Source organism: Leishmania major, chromosome 27 (genome assembly GCF_000002725.2).
Source record: "Leishmania major strain Friedlin complete genome, chromosome 27".
Taxonomy (NCBI): domain Eukaryota; phylum Euglenozoa; class Kinetoplastea; order Trypanosomatida; family Trypanosomatidae; genus Leishmania; species Leishmania major.
Window position 1 is genome coordinate 19573 of NC_007268.2, and position 13783 is coordinate 33355.

The following is a 13783-nucleotide window of genomic DNA, read 5'->3' on the forward strand; positions in this document are numbered from 1 at the left end:
CATCCAGCGCACATATTAGCGAGGAGATGAACAAGGCACGGCGGAAAAAAAATCGAGGCGGCGTTGGGTGGGCAACGCCGCAGCCTGCACCCTCCACTACCTTTTTCGGCAACTTCGTGTTTTCATGTTCTGTTCTTCGCTTGCTTGTTGCTGTGCGCACCCTTAGTCGTTGGGATGCGAGTAGTGCACCCCCTTTTCCACCATCTCGTGCGCAACAGCAAAAAAGGCGTCATCGGCGTCGCGGAGTCGCTCCTGGGCGTCCCGCTCGCGCTCGAGACTGCACCTCAAGGCGTCTTTGACAAATGGAGCATTTGTAAACCATGGCCGCAGCGACGCCACGAACTTCCGCTTCTCCGGCCGACGATAGGGATTCCACTTGCAAGGCCGTCGCTTTCCGGTAGCAAGCTGTCCGGGGAAGTCGTCGCGCCGCACTGCAGCGTCTCCAAAGCCGGCGGCCACAGTGGAGCACACAGCGTAGTGCACTGCGCCGGCCTCACTAACGGCGCACTGCGCGCGGAGAAAGCGCCACTGCAAAAAACGCCGTACACGGACAGAGAATGCGTGCGGCGACACGACGAGGAGTGTACCGTCAGCCTCCAACATCGACTCGGCGACGAGTAGTCCTTCCCAAAGGTAAGCGTCGACGGCCACATTGGCGGGAATGTCCATAATCATCAAATCCTTGCTTGCGGGGCCGCAGTAGAGCTCGAGACTGCTCTTCATTGTCGCATCTTGCCGTGCCCATTCCAGCAATGCCATGGGGGCCGCCTTGTTGCTCGGCACGGCCAAGGAAGGCAGTCGCACGCGGTGCCTTTCTCGATGAAACTGCGCGACGTCGAGCAGGGAGAGAGGTAAGCGCACTGCGTTACGGCTGACTGGAGGCGTCTGTGAAAGTCCTGTGCTCAGGATCACAAATTGAGTTTCAGCAGGATCAGCCTCGGGAGCGCGGCTGAACCCCGGAACATCCACGAGGAGATCGAGTGTGCGGGGCGAGGCCGGGTGAGACGTAGCTTGCTCTCGGGAATGGTGCACAGGAGTCCGCCCCGCTCGTAGAACTTTGCGGTTGGCGTGCTCGAGAACGCGCATGGCAAGCACAGGCTGCGGAGTGCTGAGAAGAACCTCTTTCACTGGAACTCGAACTTGCCTTTTCCGCAGCAGCATTGACAGGAGAAGCGAGACTGCATGCTCGCCGACAGCTGGTGGTCCGAACATCTTCGTGGGCGCCAGAAGCGCAAAATCGTGTGTCAGTGCTGCGAGACAAGCGCGTCGCGAACGACGACGAAGAGAGAAGACGCGTTCGAGCCCAAAGGGAAGGGGATAGATGGAGGAAGAGAGAGCGTTTCCAGGAAAGCGGGTGAGTGAGACGGCAGTTGCGTTTTGTGCATCTGCCAACGTAAAAGCAGAATGCAGGCGCGCGGTCCACAGCGCAAGGAACTGTGGGATACGCGCCGTGGGCTGGAATAAGTCCCATCAACATAGAGGACGGTGGTCGTTGCGGAGGCACGGGGACACTTTGGAGTCACCGCGTGCTAAGCTGCGCATCGACAGTGTGGTATTTCCTTGTTCCCTGTCGGTGGATAAGTACCCAAAAGCAAGAACTAGTAGAGAGTGAACGCGTACGAGCAGGCACACCATGCAACGTTTGATCTCTAGCCGACCACACACGCGCTTTGCGCACACACACACACACCTCAAGCGTCAGGGGTGGGAGGGGTGCCGTTAGCTGTGCGTGTATGCGTATGTGAACGTGTGCCTCTCTGCGCTTATTTTTCGTGTTTTCCGCATAGTCCATTGCCGAACCGGTGCTCTCGATCAAGAAGGGCGTGTAGAGAGAAATAAAGGGTGAGCGAGGTACGCGCCGCGCACGCATTCACGCACGCTCTCTCCTCTTTTCTTGATTCCCTTGCGCGTACTGTGCGCGGTGTACCGACACTGCTTTCACTGTCCTGAGCCTGGTGCCATACCATCTCGGCCGAACGCCCCACATCGGTGCTGGAGACGAGACTGATACTCGCAGGTGGGGGGAACGGTTCATGTCCCCAACGACTCAGACTGAGATTCACGAGACAGGGAGAAGCGAGAGCCAAAGCCAGAAAGCGCGAGCGCGTGCGCCTTTCGCTGTGCTCTCTCCGAAAAGAGGAAGCCGCTCGATGGAGTCGCTGCGGGGACTCCCCACATTTTTACTCCTCCGCACTTGCTTCTCCTGATCGCTTTTTCCTGCTCTATCGGGCGTGCGGCGCCGAGGAAGCAGAGATGTATGTGGGAGGGAGGGTTGTTGGAGAGGAGAGCGTGTGCGTATAGGCGTATATGTGGCGTGCGACGGAGCGCTGCTCCTCTCTTCCCACCCATACCTCTCTCTTCCGCGGGTGGAGGCAATTCTCAGCTCGCTTTACATGAACAACTTGTTCGGTGTGCCCCACACCTTCAGCCCATCGTGCGGAACCTGCGGGATGATGAAGTCGTGGTGGCGCCCTACAGCATCCTCGTACGCCGCAACGTCACCCTTGTACGATGGGTCGCGGTAAATCGTTAGGTCATAGCTCAGCACCATGTACGCCAAGGCGACTTGCGTCTCGATCATGGAGAGATGCTGCCCAAGGCAGTTGCGGGGGCCGTTGATAAAGGGAATAAAGGCGTATGGGTCAATTTTCTTGGCGAACTTCACATCCTTCGTGCTTTGGTTCAGGTAGTTTGTATCGTTGGCGATCTCGGCATCAATAAACCGGGTCGGGTCGAAGACTTCTGGCTTGTTCCACACATCAGGATTGTTGTGGACACCCTCGATGCCAACCGCGATCGTGCAGCCAGCGGGGATGCGGACGTCGGCGTCGAGGCCGGTGTCTGCCGCAGGCCAGACATCGTCCTTCGCCGCGTACCGCATCACCAGCGGCACAACGCTGTGCCGCCGCAGCGTCTCGCGCAGCACTGCAGGCGTCCACACCAGACTGCGCACGTCATTCAGCGCCGGCACACCGCGAGGGCCGTAGCGAGTCTGCACGGTGCACGTGCAACGGGCGGGATCGAAGAGGCGCGTGGCCTCCTCCAAGATCTTCTGGCGGATCTCAGGGTGGCGCAGGACCTCGTAGGTCGCAAACGTCAGCAGTGCGGCCGACGTTTCATGGCCGGCGAGCAAGATTGTCTTCACATCGTCGATGAGCCCCACAATCATCTTTTCGTCGATGCGATCGATCTGCGAAATGCAAAGCGCCAGAATGTCAGGCTTCGCTGTGTAGTTGGAGTCATTGCGCTGCTCCCAGCGACGGCAGATGATGTCTCTCAGCACCTTGTTCAGCTCGGAGAGGCAGCGGTTACGCATGCGCGAGCCGTGCAGAAATGGCATGTAGGCGCGCCACGGTGCCCACACACGCTTGTTGCACTCGTGCACAATAGGCAAGTAGAGAGCCGGAAAGATGCGGTCGGACTCTTCGGCGGAGAGTGACAGTGCACTCTCGCTGATCACCTGCAGTGTCATGTGGCGGTACTCCTCGTTCAGGTCCACGGACGGGTTCTTTGCGTCAACCGCGTCGAGCTTCAACAGAATGCGGTCGACCGCCTTCATAGCCATTTCTGGGACGCTGTCCAAAATGTCGATGCGCATCGCATGCGACAACAGCAGGCGCCCCTTCTTCCACTGCTCATCCTCTGAGGTGACCAGGCCGGTGCCGAGGAGACACATGAAGTGTTTGTACGCTGCCGCAAGCGCTTTGCGGTAGTTGCGCTGGTGCGTGAGTAGGACGCGGCGCAGTAGGCGGGGCTCGTTGATGTAAATGACCCGCATGCCGGCAACGTTGTAGGTCACCAGGCGGCTCGTCTGAGGACCGTCGACACTCTTCTTCTTTTGTGGCAGGTTCTTCTCCGGATACAGACTCCAGTTCGACATTTTCGACCACGGGGAGGGGCCCGCCAGCAACAGGGCATGCCCCAGAAATGGAATGCTGTTCTTAATGGTTGGCAGCTTCGAAAGATAAAAGTCCATGCGCAGCACGGGTAGCACGACGGTGATGACGGTGTACAGAATGACAGCCGTCGCAATGGCAGTTGCCAAGGTGGTTGAGACCATGTCCTCGCGCGTCAGCATCATTGCATATGGCTGCACCGAGGAGGGCAACTGCGTGGCTGCGCTGTGGAGCGCAGCCACGATGTAGCTTTGAAGCACGTTCGCGGCCATCTGAGAACAGTTCACAACAAAAAAGTCGGTGTCAAACACCATGTGAAATGGGCGACAAGAGAAGCTGCAGCGCCCTCTCTCCTCGCCCGCTGTATTGTTTTGATTCGCTGTGATTGCTATCGCTGTGAAATCCGTCAAGACACGGTGGTTCTTTGTAGTTGAGCGCGAGTCGAGGGCAGGCCTGTCGGTGTCGGTGGGCACGCTCACGTAGCACGCGGAAATGCAGGGTAGGAAGTGGCGGTGCGTTTGCAGCAGGGTCGAAAAAAAAAGCAGGTTCCTTGGTGGCGAGGGCCTACATGAGCGTAGGACACAAGCAGAGAGACACACGTAGAAGGTAAGTAGCAACCCGGGTCTGCAGAGAGTGGGAGAAAAAACACGCGAAGCCAAGTTCGTCGTGGCTTTCGTGGTGGTCAGCGAGTGTGTGATCTGAGTTATAGGGTGTGGGCGCACCCACGCAGAAAAGGCGCCCAATGGAAACAAAAAACAAAAGGAAGGGCAGATGAACGGAGCGGAAGAGAAGAAGCAAAACCGAAGGGTGCACAGAGAAAGGGAGAAGAAAAGGGCAAAAAAAGGGTACTGATGTAATTATGTGGTTGAGAGCGGCGCGCAAGCCAATTGCTGTGGCCGATGGCGCGCCCAACAGAAACGAGAGGAGAATAGTCGGGTGCGTGGGGAGAGGAGGCATGAAAAGGTAAGGAACAGGAGGAGAAGGGAAACAAAGGGAGTAGGCTCGGCCCGCATACAATTTGGAGGGTCGGTTGCGCCTACCAGCACATGGCATCATGGTCGGTGCGGTTTGAGGGTCCGCAGCTCGTGAGAGAGGGGAGAAGGGCATCGACTCTCTCGTTCTCTCGCTCACTGAAGTCCTCAGTTCTGGCTGAGGGGAGGGGAGCAGCGGTGAGACAGAAATATTTTTCTAAGGTTCTTCATTAGCGGGTTCGTACGCCTATGAGGCCGACATGAAGACAGGGCAAGCAAATAAAAAGAGAACAGGAGTAAGATATAATATGCACACACGCACACACACATATATATATATACATATATATGAGACATAGACGGAAGAAGGAAAAGAAGAAACAGAGCGAGGAAAAGCAATGAAGACGAGGCGCGCAGCAACAATAACGTGAAGAAAGGAAAAAAAGGGAAAAAGGCAAAGGAAAAAACCAAGCCAAAACAAAAACGTTCATTGAAGACGGAGGCAAAGGACATACGCACAGACATACGGAAAGACACACACACACACACACACACCAACGGCGCTCACCCACGCACACGCGCACACGCAATATGGTATATGAACGACGCCAAGCATAATTCGAAGTCTAAACAGCACAACGAAGAAAAGGGGAGACGAAAGAGAGGAAAGACAGAGAGTGAGCGTGGAGGAGAAAGGAAACGGGAGAATATGAGAGAGAGAGAGAGAGGGAACACAGAAAGAGGTGCGTCAGCTTCATTTACATGTGGAAAGATTTTTGTCGGCGGGTCCTTGATCCAAGCACCAAAGCGAGGGAAGAAAAAAAAAAGGAGAACCTAATAAGCACGGTGATAGCAATAAAATCGTGGAGGAAAAGGAGAAGGGAGAGTAGATGGACTCGTGGAGGAGGCCGGAAGGGAGCAAGTGGAACGCGGGCAAGGACTTGCATCCGACAGCTCTACTGTAGTTCTTATTGGCGGTCATCCCACACTAACATTCGCTCTTGCTCCTCCCCACCACCAGTACTTACCACACCACAGAACAAAAAGTGAAAAGACGAACATTAAGAGAAACGGAAGCTGGATCGGCTACGGAAATGCCAGACCACTCGTCTTGTGCTTTGCTAGAAGTGCCTTCAGCGATGGCGACATCCCTTTCGGGGCGGAGTGGTCTATGCGAGGAAGGTCACTCTTCGCGGCAACATCGTCCACTTTCCTTGTATCCAGCTGGTGTGTAGCGCGAGGCGAGTTGTTCCCCTTCAACAGTGGGTCGGCGCTCGTGGTGGATTTCCTCTTATACCGGCTGTTGTTCAGCAGCGTCGCCACAGGATCGGGCGGAAGCGCTGGCTGGGAAACGTAGCTTTCGCTTTTCGATTCGGCCGAGGCCCCCGAGTCGTGTCGCTGCGCCAGCACCCCCATGGCGGTCATCTCCGACGCAAACTCCTCCATGAGCTCGTCCAGGTCAATCTCTACCTTCGCCGCCGCGGACGCCGCCGTGGGAGACGTAGTCTCGGCCTCCTTGTACGGGTTGTGGCGCCGCGGGGACGCCACGGCGTCGCGGTTGTTGGCGGTGGGCGCCAGGGGGCATGGCCTCGCCACGGATGCGGAGACCTTCAGGTTGGGTGCCGCTCTAGGTGAGTGCACGGCGCTGGCAGCAGGCAGCCCGTAAGACACCGGCAGCTTCCCTTTTCCTGTCGGGACGTTTTTCAAGCCTGCTAACTTCTTCGCAAGCGAGGTGTCTGCTGTTTCCTGCGAGCGGCGCTTTCCCTTGGCCACTGTCGTTGTCAGGCTGAGGCACTGGTGGCCGTTGGCGAGCACCGGCATCCCCGCTGGTGAGAGGACCCCGCGCCCACGCAGAGGTGACGAAGCGTTCGGCAGCGCGTCAAGGGACGGGGGCGAGGTGGACAACGCGACCGAGAGCTTTGGCAACGATGGGGCGCGGTCCTTGAGGGTGCCAAGCAGGTAGAACTTGCGCGAGGAGGTGTCCGAGAGTGATGCGTCGGTGGAGGCCCTAGCAGCCTTCAGCGCCGCCACCTGGTCCGTGGTGGGGCTCTTCAGCGCCGGCGGTGCTGTTTTCGACCCTGGCAGCATCCGCTTTGCCATGAGCGCCAGCTGGTCCAGCGCGGCAGCGGATGGTGCGTTGCACTCGTCAATGCCGACGTTGAAGAATGGGTGCTGCAGGCATTGCTCCGCCGTCAGTCTTACTTTCGGGTCGTAGACAAGCATCTGACGCAGCAAGTCCAGCGCCGGCAACGGGATGTGCGACGGCAGCGCTTGAGCAAGGCCGGAGCCGGCTACTTTAGGAAAGGTGTAGCGGATTTTTTTGGCCAAGCGGAGTCCACCGGCCCATACCTCCTCAGTGGGGGACCCAAGCACTGACATTATCTTGAAGAGCTGATCGACCTCGTTTGTGCCTGGAAAAAGTGGCCGCATGGTGATGAGTTCCACCATAATGCACCCCGCAGCCCACACATCCACCGCAGCGCCGTAGAAGCGATCCTGCAGGAGCAGCTCTGGTGCGCGGTACCACCGCGTCGACACGTAGTCGGTGAACGGGGGGCGAGCACGAATCTCCTTGACGAGTCCGAAGTCTGCCAGCTTCAGCACCTCGTCACCGCTCGCCTCCTTCCGAATGAGAAGGTTTTCTGGCTTCATGTCTCGGTGGAAGTAGCCGCGCTTGTGGATGTACACGAGTGCCTGCAGCATTTGGCGCATGTAGTTCTTTACAAGAGGGTACGGAATCAACGGTGCAGTAGACGGTGTGGTAGCTGGCGGCCCGCCCTGCTGCTTGGCCTTTTTGATGACGCCGAGTAAATCGCCGTCCATGTACTCGAAGACGAAAAACAGCTCGTTGTTCTCACGAATTACCTCACGCAGCTTCACCACGTTGGGGTGGCCGTGAATGCGCCGCACAACGTCCACTTCGGGAAGCTTGACGCACTCCTCCCACGTGTAGAATTTCTGCTTCATCTTCTTGATGGCTACAAGCTGGCCGGTTTTCTTGCTCACGGCCTTTGCGACGGAGCCAAACGTGCCATCTCCGATTTGAGCGAGAATTTCATACTTGTCCATCGCTGTGTGATATCTCTAAAGGTCTAAAAAGAAGAAAGCAGAGAAAGGAAAAGGAATGCGAGAGAGGCAACGAGCGATGCCCTGGCAGTCCAGGAGGTGTAGCAGACGGGAGGAGATGCATATATACATGCTGGACGTGCGTGTGGGTAGGTAGGGGGTGGGCAGAAAAGGGAGGTGGGATGGCGAGAGAAAACGATGTGCGAATACGTTCCCGCACGTGCACACGCACACCAGCAACAACAGCACGAGGAGGGGAGAGGAGGGAGGAGGCCGGTGAAGAGGGACATGGACGGCCGCAAGAGCATGGACGAGAGAATCGTAAAAGAGCGGCACGGCGCAGAGAGCACTGGGAGGAGAGAAAGCAACACTTGCCCTCGTGCTCTCATGGCGCCGGAAACACGGCACACATACACAGATGTATGTGCTGTACTGGTCGGCGCCTCAAAGAAGGTCACATCCTCGAGGTAGATGGCGTTTTCGCCGCCCTCCTCCTATCGCGACCCCCACAGGGGCAAGAGGGCTACGGCGCCACATGCGCACTTGCGTGTCGGCGTCTACTCTCCCCTGCACGCACACACAACCCTCCAGCGATGAGGGAAGGGAGGGGCCACGTGTCGTATCGCAACGCTCTGATGTAGCACACATCCGCAGCCAAGATTTATTTCATTCCTCTGCCTGCGCTTGTTATCTGGGAGATATCCTATGAGTACTAGTGAAACGAAGCCACAAAACAATGCGTGGAGAAGGCCCTTCTCCGACATGGAGACACGAGGGCCCATCGCCCATTTTATTTAAATCCTACCTCTCCCTTCAAACGTGAGAGAGACATACGCACATAGGTGCAGACAGACGCAGCGACGCAGGCGCGCATAGAACACATCTTTTTAGGGGTGGAGAGAGTGTGGATCCGGGGGCCAGGCACCGCTCAAGCCACCGTTGGCGGAGGCGATGATGAGGAACCCGATCACAAAGTTAGTGATCATGTTGCTAATCGACCATGTGCCCAGAACGAAAAACTGAGTGGTGAAGGACTTGGGCACGTACGCAGGCTTGAGGCTGTCGAACTTCATGGGCATAACGCAACCCTTTCCGATGGGAGCGGTCACGCTCTGGTAAAAGCGAGCGGTGGTACGACGCAGCATGACTGCAAAGCAAAGTAGCCTCAACAAGATAAAATGGACGTCTCCGCTGTGGTTGAACGTATGCTCTCGCGAGGGACTTCATTGAGCGAAGAGAGGCGTACAGAGGGTCAAGAACAATGAGGAGCATTGCGAAAGGGAGAAGAGCAGACATCCATCGCAGTCTGACAGTCGCAACGCTTAGCAAGATAGGCAGCGGCGATAAGGGCGGCTGAATTGCCCCACACACCCACTACCGTTTCTAATTCTTACCTTTGCGCGCGCACGGTAAAACAGCTCGTAGACGCGACACTACGCGTGTGTGGGTGCCATTTAAATCTACACTTTGAGAGGCAGTGGTGCGGTAGAGGGGCAGGAGGCGGCGTATCGTCGTTCCTCACCCACTAGAGGTAGCATAGCTCTGATTTTGTTTGGGGCCGTGCTCGTCTAACGAGGCAGATTCACAAGCGGAAGCTGCTCACCATAATATATTAGTGAAGCGCCACAAAGAGAAGAACGCGTACCCACACTACCAGCGTTACCACACAGATCGACCGATCTGTTCACATCGACAAGGCGGACAGAGAGAGAAACGCATAAAACACAGAAAAAAAGCAGGAGTGGTGACGGCAATCAGCATCGCCTTCGGAGTCGGGCGTGACGGACACGTGCGAGCCACGACGATGAGAACGACGAAAAAAAAGAACACAAGGAGAAGAAAACACTTAAATGGGTGAGGATGCAACCGACGCAGAGCTCAAGAAACAGCCCACACACACATACAAGACGGAAGGGCATGTTATTTCTGCGGGTCTATTCTCTGACACACAACATAAGTCGAGCCCCACGCCACCTCCGGCCCTGTCACACGCACATCGCGTGGTGCCAAGCAGCCCTGCACACACACGCCCTACAGCGATGCGCCGACTCAGCCATCCGAGCAGGGCCCCTGCCGCATACTCCACCCCACCCCCGCGCGTTGCAGGTCACCCCACACCCGCTCCCGTCACGCCGGCACCCACCTGGCGTGCATCCCCCGTAGGGGGTGGCACACAGCCCCCCGCACCAGCAACGGCAGCCGGGGCCGGGTGCAATGCGTCCCAGCCACGCCGACACTCTGCCTACCACGGGGACGGCACAAGCGTGTTCGCTGTCGCGGGTCACCCCGACGCAACGCCACCCAGGACCCCACCGCCGGCACATCAGTGTGGCCATGCATCGCACGGATCCTTGTCACCACGAGAAGTGGGGCTCCGGCACTGGCAGGGGAGAGGAGGGAGGGGGAGAGGGGGCTGCCCGGACTCGCACCGCGTACGGTGTGGGGCGTACTGGGCGCTGACGTACCACGCTGAGTGAAAGGCGACCCGCCGATGACGGGGAGAAGGGAGCAGTGAGAATGAACAACAAAAAAGATGGCGTCGAATATGCAACGAACGCGTCTCCTATGCGCTCACTGCTGGTGCGGCGTTAAGAAGGCTCCAAGGCAGCACGCAGCGAATGGAGCACGGAAGGCGGAAGCTGGAGGTAGAAGTGACGGATGATGTAACCCTATTGTACCCGTGAGGCGACGTAGAGAGAGAAAAATCGTGAGACAGCTTACACGGATCGCTGCGTCTCGCTCTCGGCTCGTGCGGCGACAACCTCCCGCTCCTCCGAAAAAGACTCGAGTATCTTAGCGAAATTGGAGAAGGTGTCCATCAGGTGCAGCAATGCCGCGGACGCAAGACCAGCACCATACGAGACCTCCCAGGTGAAAAGGCGATCGAAGATGAGGCTGAGGAAGGCGGACATTGCGTAGCTCATGGGAATCTCAATGAAGAAGAGTGATAGCAGCACAAATAGCAACTGCACGCCTGTCAGCATCGTGCCTCTTACGAACGGCTCCATTATGCTCAGATTGAGAGTCAACGCAGCCAGAAAATACGCGGTGAGAACCCAGTGATAGCCGTGGTAGAAGCCCCAGTCGACGCCGGTGTCACATAGCGTTGTCAAAAAAAACGCAGCCTTCAAGCAGTACGCCCCGCCTACGGCGAAGAGCACCGTCATCGCCAAATACAAAAACTTTGCCGCGAAGTGCCGAACGACTGACTCGATGATGGGGCTGCCCGTGAGAAGGTCGGGATTCTGCGGAACGACGACGCGCACGAAAGTGTACGGCGTTTTGCACTCCGCGCACACGCGACGGTGCTGTGGGTTGCTTGTCATCTCGCGCCACTGCTCGAGGCAGTTGTGGTGCACAAACTTGCTCGAACCGTTGCAGGCGCATGGAGCGAAGAGGTCGTCATGCGGCTCTGAACAGCGGCAGATGCGGCACGTCGGTCCCGGGTCCTCCTCCTCCGAGAAGACCGTCGAGTTGAGGGCGGTGATCTCGCGCTGCGACTCTGCGGTGTGCTCGCGAGCAGGCACACGGGGGCATCGCGCCCCCAGCCATCGGAGGCGCGACGCGCAGCACGCATTCACGCATATGAGTTCGTGGATCTTGGTCCACACATACACCACACCCGCCTGCAGACTGTTTGACGCCACCTTTGCGAAGCGCTGAAAGGAGACGAGGGGGCCGTCGCTGGCCTCTTCGCTGTAGAGCAGCGTTGGTGCTAATACGTCTTCGCCTCTACGCTGGCGCACCATTAGCGCTCCGACCTCCCGCGTCACGGTGAGGAAGGCAAATGTTGTCACGACGCTCACCACAAGAAGCGCCAAGCGGCCTGCCACGCTCTCGATCCACCACCGATGGTTGAGCGGGTTTGACGACGGCTGTCGGCACAGTACGAGCACAACGTCTACGATCGTCTCGGCATCGTGCGGGAGGCTGCTGTGGAGGCGGACGCGCAACGGGCCGTTCATTGTGTACTGCTTGCCGATGCGGAAGAGAAATCGGGCAGAGTACTGGGCAGGATCGATTTCTTTGTAGCTTCTCGTGTACGTCGCCGCTCGTGAGAGGTAGCACTCGTCCATAATGTCGGAGCACGTAGCAGCTTCCTCCACGCGCATGGTCCCGTCGTTCTCCGGGTACACAACGTCGGAGCGATTCAAGTGCGCCTTGAAATCTTGCAATGCTTTGACGGTGCTCGAGAGAGGCGTGGGGTCTTGCCAAACAATGGCGTGAAAGTCGGTTTCATAGCGGTGGCGAAAGCGGAACATCATGTATAGCATGTGGTCGTGAAGATTGCACGCTGTGGTTGTCCCAGACTCGACCACGCAGTAGGGAACAGTGAGGAAGTCAAACGTGCGGGTCGCGTAGCTGTTCTCGGAGCCGTAGAATGTGAGAGAGGCTACGGAGATGGAAGGGTTTGGATCATACCTTGACACGAAGAGGCTGCGCTGCCCGAGAGAAACGGCCTCGGATGTGCCCGTCGTGGAAAGTATACGGGAATTGTTGATGTCAAAAAGGGCCAGCGTCGGCACCCATTGTGCTGGTGAGCTGGCATGCGTCGATGTTAGCGCGAGGGAGAACAACACGAGCACGGCCAGCACGGACGCCACTGCCTGGCGAAAGGACATCGCCGCACTCGCAAGTCGAAGGGCTCGGGTGAGGGGGATAACAGAGAAAGAGCGAGGTTCGATGTGACCGTCAATGAGGAGACGAAAGAGGGAGAGCAACGCCCAGAAGGCTTTCGACTGCGCTTCCACGAAGACTCAAGGGAAGAAAAGTAGCTCAAACACGCATGAGCAAAAAAAGGAAGATGAACAACACCGCAGCTCGTTTCATGCCGACGCACGTGCAGACACACACACACACACACACACGCGCGCGCGCAGACACGGAGGGGCAAACTCACAATCGAGGAGAGAGCAAGGTGAAAAGAAGGCTAGAACAAAAGAAAATATCGCAGCTCTGTAAACAAATGTGTGGGCTCGGTTTTGTTGTCGTTGTTTTCTTGCGAAAGGGGGAGAACAAGCTGAGAGGAGCACAGAGATGCCGTAAAAGCGTGTAAAATGGAAGAGAGAAGACAGGGGTGGAGCAGGGAAGAATGTGTCAAGTAGACAAAAATGTGCATCAAAGGACAGAGAGACTCTGAGTCCGCTGCATTCATCGATGAAAACGATGGTGCCGAATCTACCCACGGACGGTAATCAGCGAGGGAAAGAGTCACTAAGCATGCGTCGGATCTTCATACCGCGACTCTTGCATTTCGCGATACGATGATCGGAGGAGCGGCTGCAGATGCAGCTTTCGCGCCGTTCACTTGCCACCACTCCTGCAGACCAGCTGCTCATCACAGAGGAGCGCGAGCTCCTACGAGCAAAGGAGAGAAGGCACCCCCGGACCCTCTCCTCTTGCGTCGTGGCGGAGACGCGCGCCACGGTCTGCAACGTTGACTGTTACAGGAACCTCTTCCTGTCTCCGCTTTACCCATCCCACAACCACCCTCGGCTCATTCATCGTCGCATCACAGCCCAAAGAAGGCAGAAATGACGCGTAAAAGGAGGGACACGGAATCGAGATGAGCTGGCGCGTTGCAAAGTGCCCTCAGCATTTACTTTCGCTTTCTTTTTCTGCGCAGAAGTCCAACACACGAAACCTTTCTTTGAAAAGACTAGAGAGCACACAAACTGGGATGGCTACTTGACGCACAGGTTTTCATCTTAGATTTACAAAGAAAAATGGAAAAGTACAATAGAAAAAAAAAGAGAAGAAAACAGTGCTTGTTATACACGCGCACGCCCTTACAGACCCACACGCACAGACAGACAGACACACAGACATATATATATATATATATATATA

At 56.9% G+C, this 13783-nt stretch overlaps 5 protein-coding genes across 5 annotated transcripts; all 5 read right to left on the minus strand.

The window, feature by feature from the left end:
* Positions 1-162: 162 nt before the first annotated feature.
* Positions 163-759, minus strand: LMJF_27_0080 (conserved hypothetical protein; the record flags this gene model as incomplete). Its single annotated transcript, XM_003721766.1, has 1 exon — positions 163-759. One exon carries the CDS (start codon positions 757-759, stop codon positions 163-165), a length of 597 nt encoding a protein of 198 aa, XP_003721814.1.
* A 1630-nt stretch (positions 760-2389) lies between these two features.
* On the minus strand, positions 2390-4210 carry LMJF_27_0090 (cytochrome p450-like protein; the record flags this gene model as incomplete). Its single annotated transcript, XM_003721767.1, has 1 exon — positions 2390-4210. The coding sequence occupies one exon, from the start codon at positions 4208-4210 to the stop codon at positions 2390-2392; it is 1821 nt and encodes a 606-aa protein (XP_003721815.1).
* A 1743-nt stretch (positions 4211-5953) lies between these two features.
* On the minus strand, positions 5954-7936 carry LMJF_27_0100 (putative protein kinase; the record flags this gene model as incomplete). Its single annotated transcript, XM_003721768.1, has 1 exon — positions 5954-7936. One exon carries the CDS (start codon positions 7934-7936, stop codon positions 5954-5956), a length of 1983 nt encoding a protein of 660 aa, XP_003721816.1.
* Positions 7937-8820: 884 nt separating this feature from the next.
* Positions 8821-9078, minus strand: LMJF_27_0110 (conserved hypothetical protein; the record flags this gene model as incomplete). Its single annotated transcript, XM_003721769.1, has 1 exon — positions 8821-9078. One exon carries the CDS (start codon positions 9076-9078, stop codon positions 8821-8823), a length of 258 nt encoding a protein of 85 aa, XP_003721817.1.
* Positions 9079-10650: 1572 nt separating this feature from the next.
* Positions 10651-12555, minus strand: LMJF_27_0120 (conserved hypothetical protein; the record flags this gene model as incomplete). Its single annotated transcript, XM_003721770.1, has 1 exon — positions 10651-12555. The coding sequence occupies one exon, from the start codon at positions 12553-12555 to the stop codon at positions 10651-10653; it is 1905 nt and encodes a 634-aa protein (XP_003721818.1).
* Between the last annotated feature and the right edge of the window lie 1228 nt (positions 12556-13783).